At 36.6% G+C, this 19931-nt stretch overlaps 2 protein-coding genes across 5 annotated transcripts in view; one reads left to right on the top strand and one right to left on the bottom strand.

Moving 5' to 3' along the window:
• The window catches only part of LOC126281165 (vascular endothelial growth factor A-like), a 100513-nt gene extending 85938 nt beyond the window's left edge, over positions 1-14575 (top strand). Inside the window, exons 2-7 of the mRNA XM_049979838.1 lie at positions 354-459; positions 9613-9639; positions 9873-10057; positions 10914-11024; positions 13125-13309; positions 14116-14575. Coding sequence (XP_049835795.1) covers positions 354-459; positions 9613-9639; positions 9873-10057; positions 10914-11024; positions 13125-13309; positions 14116-14182 — 681 coding nt within the window. The 3' untranslated portion in view covers positions 14183-14575. The remainder of the gene's footprint in view (positions 1-353; positions 460-9612; positions 9640-9872; positions 10058-10913; positions 11025-13124; positions 13310-14115) is intronic.
• Positions 3859-19931, bottom strand: part of LOC126281166 (uncharacterized) — a 39911-nt gene continuing 23838 nt past the window's right edge. For all 4 annotated transcript variants that reach the window (XM_049979840.1, XM_049979839.1, XM_049979842.1 and 1 more), the window contains one exon: positions 3859-9567. In XM_049979840.1, the coding sequence (XP_049835797.1) occupies positions 8822-9547 (726 nt within the window). In that variant the 5' untranslated portion in view covers positions 9548-9567 and the 3' untranslated portion in view covers positions 3859-8821. The remainder of the gene's footprint in view (positions 9568-19931) is intronic.

Here is a 19931-nt window from a genome sequence, read left to right as displayed (position 1 = left end):
TAAGCATTTTTGCACCTGTAGGCAATGGCATCTTGAGAGACTGCATTAAAGTGGAGAACTGACACACTCTGCATGTGCTCTTGAAACAGCATTGCGAAATAAAAAATGATTGAATCAAGACATGTTACACTTAGTTTACCACTTCATCCCATTGTTTGACACAGAAATCTGCTCCTGCATGACTGATATAAGTAAACATGATGAACTTGCTACTTCACTGTAATAGAAGGCTACCTGTTTATAGCATCATTTCTGTGTCTCCCCCCCCCCCCTCCCCCTCCCCCCCAGGTCCTACTTCATACTGTCTGAAATTAAAAGGATATCACACCAATTTTGGGCTTCTTTTATTACAGATACCATTAGACATCATCATGAGACTGAGCGAAATTGAAAACATCACAGACTTCCTCGAGCATTTCGTCGACAGGAACTCTGTTTCACAAGATGACTTTCTTGCAAGTGAGTAAAACACAAAATATTTAAAGTGATTAACGCTTTTCAGTGGCAAATTTTATATGATTTTTTTTTTATTTTACTACAGCTGAACACTGCTATATTATATATAATATTGTTTCCTCTTCTAACTTCTGTTGTCCTTATTTCGTACCTATAGCCTTGTTGGTGTGCATTTAACAGGCTCACATACTTGATCCAATCGTATTAACTTACCCACCTGCATTTACAGCAAATATCAGGTCCTAGTACGCAGTCTTCATGGATATTTGCATCTAAATGTCTTTAGAATCAATAGTCTAAATAATAATTAGAATCAGGTAGTAACATTTCCCTCCATTCAAAGTTGTTCCACAGTGTTACATAAATAAGTAGACAAGAGAACTTACTTGATACTGCCCCTGACAAAAAAAAAAAAAAAAAAAAAAAAAAAAAAAACAGGCCACCAGTATGTACGCCATTCCAGCATATTGCATTGACGGTAAACATTATAAACTATATTTCCTTTCAAATTTTTGCATCAGTTTGTATAGGAACTACTGTATGCTTCAAGTATTATTTCAATCACAATGTTTAAAACATTTGTACATAACACTTTCAATGCACAATTTTTTCTAGATACTAACCTTAACTGAAGCTTGTTTACTGCCAGGACTATTTCCTATGCCTGAAAACGCTAAAGACGATTGTACACATACTAAAAGGGCAATTTCTGAACAGATACATGTATATAGGTCACATGTTACTTAACTGACAAGAGGTGTCTGAAAGTCTCTTCCTCCAGTACGTCCTCTTACTGTTCCACTTTTCAACTTTGAGTGACTAAAATAGGTCACTCCTCCTCATTTACTACTTCATAATCTCATTCTGCAATTTCAAGGTGAATGTGTGGACCATAAAGAGAAGTATTAATGTCACTTTGACAATTAGACCAATCTTGCCGGCCACAGTGACAGAGCGGTTCTAGGTGCTTCAGTCCGGAACCACGCGACTGCTGCGGTTACAGGTTCAAACCCTGCCTCAGACATGGATGTGCGTGATGTACTTAGGTTAGTTGGGTTTAAGTAGTTCTAAGTGATGGGGGACTGATAACATCTGAGGTCGAGTACCATAGTGCTCAGAGCCATTTGAAGCAATTTTTTAGACTAATCTTGTCTGTGTGTCATCCCCCCAACATTATTAAATGGGAGGTGGTAGCATATTCCTAGACTCCTCCCATGAACAGGTTCTTGAAATTTTATAGGTAATCTGTTATGAGATAGTTGGCATCTTCAACAATTTGCCGTTTGAGGTAAATCAGCATCCACCCACAGCTCAAACAAGTGTGTGGCCACTTGTACTGCTCTTCTTTGTTTACACTGAGAATCTCCTGTTCCTTTCATTTGATATGGGTCCCACACACTTCAGCAATATTCTAGGAATGGTTAGAAGTGTATTCAAAACAGCCTCCTTTGTAGCGTGGCTGCATGTTTTTTAGTAGTCTACCAATGAACGGAAGTCTGCTACCTGCTTTACTTGTCATGAGCCTAAATCATTATTCAAGTTTATATACTCTCAGATTGTTATAGCTAGGTATTTGTATTAGTTGAGGGTCCTGCTGCTGATTCCATGAGCTATGACTTGCAGGTCAACGTCGGTGCAATGCAACTGGTAATGACAATGGACTACCCAACCTAAAACCACAAAACCAGCAACAGGTAAATAATGTTTGATGTGTGGACAGTAGCTACATGACAATCAGGAATCTACACCACCATCACTACTGATGTACATTTCCAGTGACAAACTATTTCCTGAACACAAAGCTTCTGGCATAAAACTATTCTTAGAGCAATGCTGCCTTTATCTTCTCTTTCCAAAGACTGGTTGGCGCAGCTCTCCGTATGTGTCTATTCTGTTGAGGTGTCTTCATACCACTGAGCAACAATGATTTTTGTCTGACTAGACATCTCCCCAAAAGGGAAACACAGAGATGGAAAACTGTACAAATGATTTAATAAATTATTAAAAAATAGTGAAGTAGCTGAAACTCGGCAAAAGAATAAAGATTCTCACGCAATGAGAGATAATGTATATTACTGTTAAAACTATCGAGGCAGAAGCAGCTGATATAGAAGATAGAGGTAGCAGGGAAACATTCTGAACACATCAGTGAGTTTACAAAACTGTAGTTTTGACATGATTTTTAAGAAAAAAACAAGCATGTATAGTTAAAATGAAAATTCTGTGCTCACTTTGAAACTTGCTCCCTTGCCACAACCTAGTAAGCAATAAGAATGGTGTGAGAGTGCCTAAGAGAAAGGAGAGGGAAAAAAAACTATGATTACAGACTTAACATCTTTTTGACTTGATGTCAGGGACAGAACATTTAGCTAACTCAGCCAAAGCCTTGTCTAAAGAACTACCCAACATTCTATTAAAACGATTTAATGAAACCATTACTTGTTCCAGGGATCATATTTGTGATGCATATTATGCTGGGAGAGGCATTCCATTCAAGTGGCCAAGAGATAAGGGTGAGAAAATAATGGACAGTATGTGCAGTGGCTTGCTTATTTATGTTTTCAATTTGTTTTAGGAAATGGTAAAGTTGTGGGGGTGAAGAATGAGACAAAGGAGTTATAGGAGTTATGTGCTTACAATCATAAAATCAGAAGTCTCAGCCTGTGTAAGGAAGTCAATTAAGATTATTTTACTTGCACACTCCACAACTTTTAGGCTATTGCAGCTGTAAGGAAGCAAAAACAATAAATTTTAGACACCTGCCTGTACAGACAAGGAATTCAGCAGTGGCTGTATAAGCAGTCTGAATAACTTCTGTAATCAGACTGAGCAACAGCACAGAAAATAACTATCTCTGTAGACTGTCCAACTTCCTCTGTTGGTACCAGACTCTCAACATGATCGAAGTACATCCTGATCAAATTTTACCTTTCACTGCCATCTTGTAGTAGAAATGAACTACTCCCAGACGACGGAATTTTAACTTCAGAGGAATGACTGATGTCCACGTATTTCAGTCGCAAAGTTGTTGTGTACTTAGCTCATTCTTCCAATGTCACATTACTTCTTTGGAAGGGTGATAGTCCACAAATTCAGCTGCTAATTATTGTTTGTGCTGTAGGTGCATGTTAAGATAGTTGGATAATGTCAAGCAGCAGTCGCGATGAAAGTTCTACTGCATAACTTTGAACAATTCACAAAACCAGAAAGTTTCACTGACGACTTTCAGATGTTTCAAAATGCATTTGAAGTGAGTCATAATACTGCTTAGGGCTGTAAGTATCCATGCTTGAAATGTTTTGCAAAGAGCACTAGCACAGAAAGAATTTAATGAAATAACATCTTATGACAAAATATACATCTGGTCTAACCACTTATATCCAGGGTGTACATGTGGACAAAAGGGGGGAAAAATCCTGGTTAAAAATACTGTTTCTTGGGTGTAAATACATTGATAAAAGTACTCTATACCCCAGTTGAAGAGCATTATCTCCCCCCCCCCCCCCAGTTTTGTGTTAAATGATAATGCACTTTTCCTTGGAACTGTAAAACTCAACAGCAAATATTCAGGACATAGGATGTGTGATGTAGTCAGCCAGTAGCAATACATTGTTAAATAGCACAAACATAAAAATTTAATGGTTTAAATTAACATACATACATACATACAGTATAGCTACAAGAAAATCTAATCTTTCATATCTACTATTGTTTGCCAAATTTTTTAATTTATTTTGCTGTTTTTTTCTGAGTATGTGATAATAAGTGCACAGCATGAATTGCAGCAACAGATTTTTTTTTTGAGAAGCACAGGTTTATAATTTCACTGTTATGCAACGAACATTTCGTGAGTTACTGGCTGAATACATGTTCTATGGAGCACTTCGACTTTCACAGAAAAGCCAATTACATGTGAAATTGCATGATTTGTAGTCTATGAAAGAACTAAAATAAATTTGAAAAACTGTCTCTCTAGTGAGTGTTATCCTTTCAGGTATATCAAACACACATGTACCTGTAAAATTTTAAAGAATGGCATAAAAGGCTGGTCTCCTGGGCCCCAAATTTTTCATGTGCCCGGTCCTCAGCAGTAAGTTTTTAATGCGCTGTGATTTAAGAAATTCATCACACATGATATAATTCATCTTGCACAAAAGGAAATTTACTTTTGAAAGTAACCCTTCTCAAATTACCATTCGCAACAGTTTGTCTGCAGCCTGTTAAGAATGTAAACAGTTGTAACACCACACTCATAGAAATGACAAGAAAGATGCATTGTACGTAGTTTATTGTTACAAAGTATTGCACAGTCTTTGATATATTTGCTGTAAGCAGACAGTTGTGTGTGCGCTTTTTTTTTATTATTGTAAACGGCACATTTTTCTTGGCAACTAAAGTTTAATTTTGGTGTTACTAACTTAAATTTTAACTGAAAACTAAAACAATAAAAGCTTCTCAGAATTCTGAAATTCCTGGGTGTTTACCAGTTGTCCAAGGGCATATACACACTGATACTGCACAGGAGATGAAGAAAGAACTGTGATGAAACACAAAATTGGGACTTCTACAATTATAAAGTTTCGTTAATAACAGATGGAAAGACAATTCAAATACCAGTTTGTCATGCACCACTTCTGTCCATCCATAGCATTACGAATCAACCTCTCATCACTTTGAAACATTACCCAGCCACTACAGAGAAAGCACACTTTGAGACCAGGGGTAAACACGGTAACAGACCACACAAACCTTTAGATGAAAAAACAGCCAAAGCTCAGAAGCATGTAAAATCACTCAAAGGCCAACAAGTTACAGCAGATGTACTTAAATTCCTGGACAATCCAAATCCTGTGGACATAGTATTTAATTTCTATGACAAAATGTAACATAGCTTTCACCTACTAAAGAACTGACACCTGCAGCATTTGCAATAAAACCTAAGCCACTGTTGCTGAAGTTGATTCACACATAGCTAGCAGTCACATTGAGATTTCTCTGAAGGATCTGATTACTAGGAGGAAATGCCTATCTGTTTAAAATGAACAGTGCAAGAGAGAGGCTAACAAATTTTGTAGGGTGTTTACAAGGGGTAGGGAAAAATTCTCAGATTTTTCCCATGTAAAATAATACACTTTATCCTGGGTGACAGCACATTCTTACCATGTTAAGTGACAATATACTTTCCCTCAAAATAGGAAAGCTTCCTGCCACTTTAGGAAACAATATCCAGCAAAAAAGTTGTTTTTTTTTTCTTTCTTCGGTGGTAACATGTACAGTGCATATTTTCATATTACAAAGGTATAAATAAGAATTCTACCACATACAGCACAGTAGCTTCCGAAACACTGAAATAAAGATTGCAACCCACTTTCATCAGTCAGTCATAGCTCACGTTACATGATTTCACCACAGAGCATGGGACACATGAAGTGTGAACACACAAATAAGGAATGTTCATGGTTTAAAGTAATATACACACAGTATTGCTACAAAAGACGGCAAGCTTTCGTGTAAAACATTGGAATATCTTTTAGTCTGTGCTACCCTTTAAGATATATCTAACACACACATGCCAGTTAAATTTTGAATAAGGCATTGGTGGTCTTTTGCATGTGAAATATTTCTAAGCGGAGTGATCCTGAAAGTGTCATCTTGCTGTTGGCAGACACTTGCGTGCACACTGTTGTTGTAAATTGCACATTTTCTTTGCAACTTGTTTTATTTTGGTGTTATTCTCTCATTTGTGTTTCATTTCTGTAGCAGCCAGCTACAATAAATTTTTTTGGTTCAAATATCAGTTCATACCAGTAAAAATTACAAAACATTAATTGAAAACTGAAGTATGAAAACACCCAAAGTTAACAAAAAAAAATTCCCATTGTCCTGTGGCATATAAATCAAGCACACTGAAGTGTAGAGAAATTAAAAACACAGTTGCAATTATGAGCAATTATCAGAAAATTCCCCAATATCTCAACAAATAAGGTTTAATATCAATGGCAGCTGTTATTTTACTCATTTAATATACATTGCCTTGCTACAGAGGATACCTATAATCAAACCATTTCAAAGAAAGGTCCAGATCAAGTTTATTCTATGCTATGGCATTAACCTACTAAAGTCATATCCAGCAATGTATGAGATATCAGTATATTCTGCAATTATTGCTAAAGACAGAACTAGAACTTCAGTTTGTTTCATGTCTTTGTTGGAGGCTAAAGAAAGATTTGACCATATTCTTGTAAACTTTTTCCAGTGAAGAGTCATTCTTATCTTGAATGTGTCAAAAGGATGAGCCTAGTAAATACAAAGACAATATGTGAAATGCAAGGAGACTTCCAGAACCATGCAAGAAAGAATTTTTCTGCAATGGGGACAGTTTGTGAGTGAAAATTAAAAATAGAAATGTCCTGTTAGTGAGAGAACTACCCCAAAGTTTCTCGTAATGGAGAGTCATACTTTGGTCCATGTGAAACCTAAAAGATCACTGATGGTCCTGAACTGCAAGAATCGAAGTACGTTCCTAGCTGCAAAATATGACCTACAGCTTCTTGGGCATTCCTAAAGCAAATACGATGACTTGCAAATTTTGAAGCATTTTATGTTTGAGAAGCTTAACAATATTTCGTTTTATGTCAGTGAAAGCACAATGATGATGACTGATGTTTCATAAGTTTACAGACACTGTAACACTCAACTAGACTTTTTGGCCTATTTACAGTATTAATTAATACTACTGTTGTACACCATTAAACAGCAACTTATGTGCCATACAAAATTGAATAATTCAGAAAAAAAACCGGCTCATTATAACAAAACCCTAACTATGGTTTCTAGGCCTTCAAATTAATTTCAGAGATTTAAGGACTTTACAATGCAAAATTAAATCTGTGTATTGCATTATTGTTCTAGTTCTTTTTCACTGTCATACAGTATTATTGGAAGTAGACCTACCATCATGTCAAGATAAGATTGCTTTATTGAATATATCCTGCGTATCCAGTATAAAAGTGATATAGTGGTGGTAATGTTCAGAAAAAGTGATTTCTAGGCTTTTAAATTTGTTTATGACTGGAGCTAGCTCATTTTTATTTTACAAATTCTATGTATTACTGTGTACTGTTTATTGTAAGCGGCTATTACACCATGACAACACACAAAGTAAACAACTTTCGGGATTATAAATTTCTTATTATAAAGTTTAAATTTTCTCAGGATCTTGTAAACTGGACTTGAATAGTTACTCCTGTGTAACCTTCAAGTAGGTTTTTCGTATTATCAGTGATATCACATTTAATTTGTTGTCCTTGCCTTATACCCCTCTCAATTACTTGAGAATATTAAAGAGACAGTCAGGTGTTATATCTCAAGCATTGGGTGAAGAACCTTTTTTCTCCCTCCCTGAGCATCCACTTACACAATACAGGCACTGGGTGGATTGAACTTCTTGTTTTGTAAATATTGCTTTTAATTAACATGAGATTCCATTTGCATAAAATTTTTAAATGGCTTACATATAAAAGAACAGAAAGTAACATGGCTTAAATTTACAGGAACAAAAATTAACTTAAAAGTACTTATACTGCCGTTATGTCAAAAAATAAGACATGTGACTTCATAAGCCAAACTACAATGCTTCTGTCACTTGAAAAGAAATAATACATATATGTATAAATTATCTAAAAATTATTTGTACTTTAAACCTTCAGTACTTACACGTCTAACAAATACTAATGCAATACCACTGCTCACATAAAAAAGAATATATATTCTGCTAACAGAGTAAAAAAAATATATATATAATACATAATCACAGAAGTAATGTCAAATGTCTATCATGTAATCATGGAAAACAGAAGTGACACATGATTGCAAGAGATGAACTGAAAAACACTAGTTCATTCCACCTTTTGAATTAATACTTGCTTTTCCACTGAACAAACTGTCAAAAGTACATTATGTGAACTGAAACATCTTCAATCTCTGGTGATGAGCAATTTTTTTTCCTTACAGTAGCACCACATTTTTTTGAAGTTACATTTACTACTACATGTACTGTAGCAATTAAATTCTCATACCAAGTAAATGGTAACCACACATATGAAAGAGCCATTAAACTGCACCTTCAACTGTACATAAATACAAAAGGGTGTGAAATTAGTGTAGAACATATCAGTACCAATACGGAGTATCTTTCTTCCTCCAATAACTAAAAAGGATTCTCTCAGTATTTCCCCACATTGAAAACAGAACAAATAATATACAGCATCATGGTTCAAACAGCTACATAATGGACAACCAGCAAATTATGGAGTCTATTTTACAAAGTTATCACAGTACTGAAATCTTTCTGTCCCATGCATTTTTATGCTTGGCTAAATGCCTGAAAGAGATTCTTCCTGCAACGACTTGTGCTGCTATAAATTATTTGAAAAATTTCCAAGTTTCTGACAGGATCAAGACCTTCGTTTTTTGGGAGTATGCAAGAAAGATGCAATTTAAAGTTCCGCTCCCACTTGGACGAGTCAGCAATTAGCTTAAGATTTTTTGGTGATGTAGGTGACTGTTTTGTAATAGCAAATTCTATTGTACCACTAGCTTCAAGAAAATAGTTCTCTTCATCTCCTTGTCCTCTTTCATACCTACTAAGAGGCAAAGCAGATCTGTATGTTTCTTTGCATACCTGTACAGGTATCCTGGGGAATTTCTTACCTGTATGGTAAAACGGAAGCTTAGGCTCACTTTCTGGAAACTTATCTTCTACTTTAGAGCATTCATCTGTGAATATTGTTTCTTTAAGATCGGGTACACATTGTTTTCTCAGCTTTCGAATTGCTGGCCTTCTCTGAATTTTAACATAACCTGCTGGTTCAACTGATACCAGTTTGTGTTCCATATGAGTCTCTTGTTGAAAGAAATTCAGCAGCATTTCCTTTCCTGCAATGGTTCTTCCAAACCAGTCCAATACCACATCATCTGATAGATGGCGCACCAGATGCTCACGGTGATGATCGACAAGATCACAATAAATATTTGCACACTGTTCTGCAGTCAACTTGTCTTGATCAGGAAACGTCTTAGTTAGCTCCATTTTATTTTTTTTGAAGAAATCTGTAACAAAGAGTCATGTAAATAAATATGTTTCTTTGGTTTCAGGTCGATTTGGTGAAACTGATGAACGAAGTAAGTTATTTTCATTTTTCAAATTTTACTAGAATTATGTATTAATAATAAACAATGAAGCAACAGTTATCTATACAAGTATTAATATTGACTGCTTAACAAAAATCACACGAATGTGGGTAGTCAGAATATCATAAGTGATTAATAATGTTTTATCACTATAGTATTAGAGATCATACAAGTCATGTTTTTTTTATTTAATTCAGGCTAAGAAACTGATTTTCCTTTTACAGAGGCAATCCAGCATGCTAAACTAGCAGTCTGCAAACCCGAGCTCCAGACAGTGCGACTATATCCGAATGACAATCCACTTGAGGTGGCTTACCCATCATGCACACGGATCGAAAGATGTGGAGGGTGTTGCGGACACAGCTTACTCAGCTGTCAACCAACGGACAGTGAAATAGTAAATTTTCAGGTATATATACAAAAAAAAGTTACATCTGGTTACGGTAACTGAATAATTTCCGTAGTGAGATAATGGTGAATAAATAAAACCAAAAATATCTAACAAAGGTGTTAGATATTACATACATAAACAAGTAAAATTTACACTCCTCCATTAAATGTTGCTGCAGAAAAGGAAAATACATAGCCCAGGCTGTAAAATTTTGTACATTTAGTTGTCCAGTGAAATGGCCTGCCTTTTTAACAGATAAAATTAGTGTAAATGAGGACTTTTAATGAAAACTTCAAAAATAACTATAGGCTGCTGGAGGGCAATGAAATGGAACTTGCTTAATATACCACCTACCTAGAGTATTTGTTAACGATTACAAATCAGATGATCACAGGTCTGTAATGCCCACCCACCTCATTTTGAATAATACCAAAAGAAATTGACGTGGGTCAAACTTCCCCAAAGCATATAAAAAAAAAAAAAAAGGGTCAAGGTTTCTTCAGATTCTAACTTATCTGTACACAACAGTAGTAGTAATAGTACAACACATGTGGAATAAATACATTTATAAAAATAGATGGGATGCAATCTACAGCAATGGTCACTTGGACTGTGCCTTACTTGTTGCCTAGCTTAAGCAAAACAAGAAAGGTCATACCTGAAGTCAGCAAGTAAGTAAACACCAATCCTGAAAGACAGTATCGTTTGAACTCCACAGCAGCAGACAGAATACCGTAATTTTTAGTTGTTTTCTTAAATAAACTGTTATACGCTGATTCTGATGTACAGCTGTTGCCCCACAAACTGTGTGTTTTTACAGCAAACATGTAATTAGTGACAAACAAAAATCTATATAAATATCCTATCATTGCAGGTCTACATTACAGAATACAGAGGTGGAGACCTTCTACAGCAGCAACGTAAGGAAGTTGTTTCTGTGGAACGGCACCTTAAATGCAAGTGCAGCTGTATAATTAAAGAGGAGGTACGAATAAAATAAAATCCAGTTCATTCTGTTGTTTAAAATCTGTAAAATAAGTGACTTTAAAGGATTCTAATCTGTCTTGGTATAAATAGAGCTCCAGAATGAGATAAAAAGAAATAATGGTAGACACTTATGGAGAGAGGGAGAGCTGTAGTGATGGGGAGTATTACCCTTCTACTGGTAGAACAACTCTAAGATCTGCTTCAGTTACGCTTAAAATTACATACCTAGGAACAAAAGTATTTAAAGCTACTCTTCCACTTCTATCATAATCTTTTTACTGTCACAGAAGGAAAATGGCTGGAAAAGATTTCCTCCACCTCCTCTCTCCCATTAATGATCACCGCTTCTATTCAGTGACAGAATTCTTAAACCATGTGAAATACTAACAGACATGAAGCAAGAATATGTAAAAAACTACTACAGCTGCTGAAGCAAGATCAAATATGTTCTGTCTCTCTGTGTGTGTGTGTGTGTGTGTGTGTGTGTGAGCGCGCGCGCGAGTGATGGGATGGGGGGGGGGGAGGAGGAGTTTTTTTTGTTTTTTTGTTTTTTACAAGTGACATCCCACAATGTGCTGAGATTTAATGAATGGATGTGGTTACTTCAACCGTAGGGTTAGGTATGGACAATTTCATATAAAATAAATTCCAAATTCCACATTCAACCTTCATCATATTTTGTTTGTGAACGGAAGAGCACGTCACCATGTTTCCTGGCAAATAAAACAATGCCTTACAGGATGCCTAAGCATAAGTTTCGGCAGCACAGCAAAGCAAAGCAATGTGTGGTAGTTTAAGTAAATTCTGTTCTGTTCTGTCTGTTAAGTAATGATTATTTTCTACTAAATGCATTAACACTATACAGCATTATTAATTACATGAGCATGTTTGCATGTGCATCATACTAAAACTTTTGTGACACTGCCTGGACAAAAGTCATGGGATACCTCCTAATATGTCACACCTCTTTTTGCTAGGCAACACACAGCAATCTATGTGGCATGGACTGAACAAGTCTCCTGCAGAAATATTTAGCCAGGCTGCCTCTATAGCTGTGTAACTGTGAAAGTATTGCTGGTACAGAATTTTGTGCTCAAACTGGCCTCTAGATTATGTACCATAAATCTTCAACGAGATTCATTCACGCAAACTGTCCAGAATGTTCAATTGACACCTGGTGACATAGCACACTGTAACCACAAAAATTTCATTGAATGGCTGCAAATGGTCTCCAAGTAACCAAACATAACCATTTCCAGTCACTGATTTGGCCAGCTGGAACAGAAGACCAGTCCATTTCATGTAAACACAGCTAGCTTGCACATTGCCTTGTTAACAAGCTTGGTCCATGGCTTTTTTGAATGTGTGCCACCAGCTCTTTTTAAGTGAAATTGGGACTTATCCAACTAGGTGACTGTTTTCCAGCATCCAACTGATACGGTCATGAGCCCAGATGAGGTGCTGCAAGCTATGTCGTGCTGTCAGCAAAGGCACTCGCATTGGTCATCTGCTGCCATAGCCCACTAACACTGAATTTCCTGCACTGTCATACTGGATATGTCCCACATTGTTGCTTGTCTTTTAGCACTGACAACTCTACGCAAATGCTGTTCTCTGTTGCTAAGTGAAGTCCATGGTGAGAGGTAATGCCTGAGATTTGGTATTCTCAGCACACACTAGACAATGTAGCTCTCAGAATACTCAATTCTCTAACGATTTCCAAAATGAAATGTCCCATGTGTCTAGTTCCAATTACTACTCCACATTCTGGTAATTTCCCTAATGCACCCAGATTCACATCTGAACATCTTTTCACATGAATCACCTAAGTACAAATGATAGCTCAACCAATGCACTGCCCTTTTCGACCTTACGTATGTGATACTACTGCCATCTGTAAATGTGTGTACCGCTATCCCTAGACTTCCATCACCTCAGTGCAATAAGGTAGAGAGACACAGAAACAATTGCTGGCTTTTTAGTTTACAGACAGACTATATTACATCCACTTACACTTCTTGCATGTATGTAATGACCTGCCTGTTATTAACTAAAGTTGATGTGAAAAACTATTTACTGTATCTTCCTGTGCTTCTAGGACTGCAACAAATTACAGAAATATGTACCCAATGAATGTGCCTGTACATGCCAAAATACAGATGAGGAAGAAAAATGTACAAATCAGCAGAATATCAAACTGTGGGATCCACATGAATGCTCGTGCAAATGTAGAAACACTAGGGAATGTACCACAGGATTCTTTTTTGATCCTGACTCCTGCAGGTAAAGCACCACTTCTTTATTAAAATGATTACACCTAGATCAGTTTTCACAGGAACTGTGATAAGGGTGGGCAGAGAAACTTTAATCTTGGTAGGTTTGTTTCATAATCTCTACCTTCCTCTTCAGAAAATTTAATATGTCCATCATTTCATCTCTGGAGTAAGATTAGCTGGTATAAAATGTTCTTTTATATTCTGATTGACTATGACCATATGTTCTACAAAGGCAATAATTAATCAATACACAATTCTGGAGAAGGGAAATGATATATGATATGTACACGGTACAAAAGGGAAGCTCAATGTGTTCTGTCAAGTATTTACTCTGCTGTCCCAAAGCTTTTTACAAAAATTCCTCTGCATCATGTAGAATTGTTAATTACCACAAAGGTAGTGTGTGGCAGACAAGTGAATTTAAAGTATTTAAAAGTAGACCAAGCTCTTGGATAAGCTCTTACATGACCACATAAACTGTCATCTCTTGGCTCAATTGAGTTGGGCCCTAGAACTGAACTGCTTTTTCCACTTTGAAATGTCCTTTAAATGTGTGGGCTGTTCAATGCTTCCTCTATGGTAACAATCTACTGTATTTCGTAAAATTACCTTAGTTGTCAGAGCACAAAACAGTGAAAACTGGTTAACAGCATCCTCTAAACAAAACAATTCCAGCAATCTCAAGATAAGCCAGCTAATAAACAGACTGGTCAGAAATATCAATGTTCCAGAGAAACTGATAGTTAATCCTGTATCAATGTACTGCAGCAACTATTCTGAATTTTCAATCCAATTTTCTTAATTTTTTTGCAGCTGCCAACCATCAAACCGATGGCGAACACCTGGAGTTGAGTTCCCTGGTTCAAGTGTCATTTGGTGATAATCAATAGGAAAACATTCCAGTGTAATTAAAAGACCAGGGGAGACTGTTGCAGTAAGCATGAATTAACAATATCATAAAATTTTACAAACCAGACCAAAGAGACAAATCCTCATTTGCAGCTTAGACTGACTGTACAAATTATTCCTTCTTGTTCTAATGAATAAGAACTGTGAGAAACATAGAATACAGTTACAGAGGAGAGAAATGTTGAACTGTGACATTAGCAAATGCTACTCTATACACTGCAAGGTTAAATTTCAGCTGTACATAACTTAAGTGCGTGTAATGTGAGTTAACTCACAAAAATATGTAATGTAATTTCATATGTATTTATTTTGTAAATACTTGTTAATGTATTAAACTAGAGGTTATAATAATGTTGAAATAAAATACTGTAGGTGATCACTGTAGAATAAAGTTCTAATACACCTTGTTCCTATACAGAACTACTAAACATAACATTCATTCCACTGTAACTTTGCGTGTTCTTCATAGAACCTGCAGTGACAAATCAAAACTTATTTGTTGATAATTGCATTTCTGCAAGCATGTTAGCTTCTTGTCAATGGAGAACAACACCAATTTTTAAGAACTCCAAATTTCTGGGATTGAATGGGAAAAAAACAACGGAAACCTGGGCAAGCTGCTACATGCAAAGTTATAGTTAACTGAAAGAGGAAACTTTACTAGTGTTCTTAATTTTTTTTTCCTTGTGCAAATATTTTTAATAGCAATGTTCCTTTTTGCATAGCACTGCATTTAGTAAAGATGTTAACTGCAACGGAATGATTAAGAGGTAAGTTTCTCTGAAAGTGGAAACTGATGCTTATCTGTAACTGAATATGAATTGACAAAGTATACGGCAATTTGTTTCAGTTTTGTTGTGGCTAGTTTCTGTAGTGTAAGCAAATGCCCTGTGACATGTTCGGTTTCTTGCGTAGGCAGCAACATAAATTGTAAACAGAAGTCAATGGCCCAATGCCAAAGAAGCATATGCTGAAGGAGAAAAATTAATTGCTGGGTCTCAACTGGGGAGGGCGTCAACATAAATTTCTGGGTGCTACTGCTACAGTGAAAGGACAGTTCTCTCTCAATGCAAGGAGTGAGAGGGAGGGCATAAGAAAAATACATTCTTCGCCAGAGAAGTATTCTTCCCTGCTGTACAAAGGTTGCTCCTAAATAGTTCGACTGGTAGTGACTGTATCTTTAGGGAGTGCATTAAATAATTTTAGGGCCACCATTGGGAAGCTGTTATGTGTCAGTTAATTGACATCTTGGTCTGTATATACCGTCTTTATAGCAATTGCTGTACTAATTAATTGCACTTCTTTCTGTATGTCTCATTTGTCTCTGTGTGAACAATGCAGTTGAAAATATATTGGCTAAAAAGTTGCAACTCCACATCTGGCAAAAAATTGGTTTGTATATTTGCTTGAGGTAATGATTCGAATGGCTTTTTTGTAATAAAAAACATTCTTGCAGCCCACATAACAGCCCATAGCTGATTAGACTGTGAAATATTGCATAGTCGACTGTTGCTAGGTACTGGTGTGGAACAGCATTTCTTTCAGTTTCCTCAAACGGTCTATGACCTGTTTGTTTGGAACATACAAGTTTGGTGTGCTGTTGCCAGGTTAACATTGTATCAATGGAAAAAGCCCAGAAGCTGCTGTCATACCCAGTGCGTATCATCCTCATTAATTTTCATATTGTTCATGATGGACCGGGCCTTGGCCTCACTGGATAAGACTTCTGCTTGTTGAACAGCTTGAAGTCATTCTCCCCTTTGGAAACCAAAGTTGTCATATGTAAACTGCCCATGCCATTAATGAAAATTAAGAACATAGATCCTATTACAGATCACTGTTGCACACCATGTTTTAGCTTCATGTCATCTGATTCTGCTCCTTGCACTGACAGTCATCTGTTTTTTACGTAGGATTAGAGAGTTCGTAGAACAGCTCTGTCAATAGCATATCAGGGTGTATACATGGGCAAGGAAAAATTTTTCTGGATTTCCTGGTTAAAAATACACTTTCTCCCAGGTGACAGTATATTTTCCCTAATCAATCCTTTGAATGGTTATGGTTTTATACACGGGCGTACAATTTCCCGGCACTTTAGAAGTTTTCACACATAATATTGTTCTCAAGCTGCAAGAGAAGGAAAGCTTTCACATATACTTTTTATCTTTTTTACGCGTGTTACAGTTTAAGATATATCACACACATGTGCCAGTAAAATTTTTAATAATGACAATGTCTGATCTTCAAGGTTTAGAAATTCTTCAAAATGTTGCGTCATCAGAGTCAAACACTCTGTGATTTAATAAATTCATGGCACATTACTTTGAAAGTAAAGCTTTTCAAACCACTATTCGCAATATTTTCCCGTGACCTGCTACAAATAGGTTCATTTCAGCAGTTGCCACAAAGTGCAGATAACAGGCAACACCGCACTTGGGTAGCTATCATGACGTAGGAAGCCAGCATGTAAGTACGTGTAAAACATCGAAAGATCATACATTGTCGTAAAAGGAACAAGACATCAGAGGATACTGCAAGAGCACTTTATGAACAATATTAAAATGTGCACAATAAAAGTGCATACTTAAAGTGCACATTCTTATGTCCAGATTCCCAATGAAGTAGACCTCGACCTGATACTAAGCTTTTCAGTGTGGTTTTCAGGATGTAAATTTTCTTGGAGCACCAGTACTGTGGAATTAAACATTTCGTTTCAAATACATTGACTGCCTCTGCGGAAAAGATTAACAAAAGTCAAATTTCTTTAGCAAACAGACAAAAATAACTTCATTGTTCCGCAAGGCAATTAACGCTTGTTTGTCAAAGGTGGAAATAAAATCAAATCTGAAACTAATGACATATTTTAGCCTTCCGTAATTATGTGAATGTGTTTTAATACACTTGATAGCTCCCGGCCACAGATATCCATTTTGTTTTCATTTGATGTGACAATAAACGAAGGGGGAAACAGCAAAATCACTGAATGTAAACACAGGTCATGTGGAGACTACCCACAACAACTCATACTGCTCTGCACATTTGTGAACAGAGTCAATAATTAAAAAATTCGAATATTCAAAATATGTTCATCTTGTAGCGCACATTTTTTCTGAAACATAAAACATTATGTATTCGAGGAAATGTAAGACATATTATTTGGTCTTAAGTATGCCAAAGTGCAGTGCCACACCTCTTCATAAAGCCATTTCTCTACGACACGTCCAAACCATATTCATGCGAGTGGAAAATGAAATATCCTGTGATGCCTCTCCTGCTTTAAGTCGGCCGGTTTGATAGCCTGCCCCTCTTTAAAAAAATCTCGCAATTAATAGCAGATGGGATTATTTGTAATCGAGAGAACAACAACTCTTCAGAAAATCTGAACTCCTTATTGCCTATTAGTTACTAACTTGCTGTTTTGCGACATAAATATAGGATATACAAAACCAATACTGGCAAGAGATAAGCAAGAAATTACACATTCCTAGAAACCTTAGCTCCTAGCATTTTTTCTCTCTAATCTTGCTACAACTTTACATGGCATGCTTTCCTTTCTGCAAAAGAATCTATTACCTCATCAAAGTTCGCCAAACGTTTTGCTACATGAAAAATTGAACTGTTGCTATCTAATACTGCAAAAGCTGTTAATACAAATAGTACCCAAGAGTGGTGTGGTTTCTTGATCTGATTACATCTATTTTGTCACTGTCTGCTAGATAAAACAAAATGGGCCTTTCTAATATGGCAGCAAATTTGTAACACACCAAATAAACGAGACTGTTTTGGCACAAATGGCCATTTTTATAACATGACAGAATATAATCCACGAAGTACCAATATCAAATGCCTATTAGGCCTACTACAAACAAAAAGCTTTATACGCACCAGCTTCTCAAGCATGACATCAAAAATTAGTATTACGAAATTTTTATATAATTTTGGAATAGTCTTATTCTTTCATAATTTGTGTGATGTGCCCATTCTATCAATCTTGTCATCACCAATTCTGTAGCTATTGCTGCCACTGTCAAAATTTGTTCGCCAATTAACTTCACTAACCCTGTCGGAATCACAGGTGTAGTTATCCAGCGATTATTTTCCGGTTATGCATTATTATGTGTTCGAACAACATGTTTTCCGTTACTTCCAGAATAGAACTTGCATGTCTGCTAGCTGGGGACTGTACAACTGGTCCTTACTAGTGTAGCGATCTCGCCAAAAATTTGTCAAAATTTCATTTTCTTGGATTCACCGAGAAGATAATACATAATCTGTCTCACCTGTTATTCTTGTCAGTCGTTTATTTCCATTCTAGTAGTCTGAATCTATCGATTTCGCTAGTAATTATAACAATGCTGATCATTCGCAAATCCAATCAACCTCATAATCAGACAGCAATTGGCATTCATCTGTTCGGCTTTACTCCCTCAGCTCATATTGCCCCGCCCTCTTTCATCTGCGGAAAGTCCCCCCCCCCGATGCACGAGGATTCTTCTGACACACATCACATACACTATGCATGCATGCATGCATGCATGCATGCATGCATTCTAAAATCAACTTATGATTCATTCAGAAAGCAACTTAAAATTTTTCAAAAGTGTTCAAAAACCAACAGGGAAGCGTTTCCCAATCGTATGAATAATCGATAGACAAACGTGTGCTGGATGCTAGGCCCTTTATGAAAAAAGTTTTTTTTCCCCCCCTCAAGAATATGAATTTGGTGCCCCCCACCCCTTTTCCCGGTAACATCTAGCTGCTTGCTGTGACTGCTTGCACGTCCAACAGCCACATTCCTGTAGCCAGAAGCGGTAGAATCTACTACTCAAACATGATTCAACTGCGCACGCGCAACTGCTAAAACAAATCAAATGTAAACAGTTGCGACTTCACGCTCACTGAAGGCAATTTGTTGTTATGAAGCACTGCATAAACTTCCTAAAGCCTTTGACACATTTTCAATTGGCGCATTTCCTTTGCAATTTAAGTTATTTTCGTTTTTTTCTCTGGTTTATGTCTTATTGTTGAAGCATTATTCTGCAGAGGTGGGATACAGTAATATCCTTTGTAAGAGTTCGGTTCTTACCACTCCAAATTACAAAAATTTAACTGAAAACTCAAACAATGAAAAATTCCCGGAATTCTAAAAATATCCCTGGTTTTTCCTGGCTCTCCCAGTTGTCCTGAGTCGTATACACCCTATATGATTTTAGCTTGCTGAGCAGGGCATTGTGGGATACAATCAAATGCCTTACTAGGGACACAGAGTACCACTGCTATAGATAAGTTGTCTCCAAAACTCTGACTTATGTTTGTAACTAAGTCAAGCACTGCCATTGTAGCTGAATTCCATTCTGAAAGCTGTGCTGCATATCATAAAATAGGTTATTTCCTTCAAAGTAACTCAATAGCTGATCTAGCATTATGACTCCATCACCCAACTAGCACTGGTCTTATGGAATAGGCCTGTGGCTTGGCACTTCATGTGGATTACTTTTTTGTAAATTGGTACTGTGCAGTGTACTTACAGGAAATGTGAAAATTCCCAGCATGCAGCCTTTTATTTATTACTACTGACAGCAGTTGATCAATTTCTCAGACTATAGCTTCCAAAACACTATAGGACACGCATAAATATCACGGCTCCCTGTGTTTGTAGTCTTCTGGATACAGTCTTCCACATTACTGTGCTGCATCCATTTCCAAATTTCACAGCAACT

Source organism: Schistocerca gregaria, chromosome 7 (assembly GCF_023897955.1).
Source record: "Schistocerca gregaria isolate iqSchGreg1 chromosome 7, iqSchGreg1.2, whole genome shotgun sequence".
In the NCBI taxonomy this organism is placed as follows: Eukaryota; Metazoa; Arthropoda; class Insecta; order Orthoptera; family Acrididae; genus Schistocerca; species Schistocerca gregaria.
Note: the sequence above shows the minus strand (reverse complement) of the source record. Positions and strands in the feature narration are given on the sequence as shown.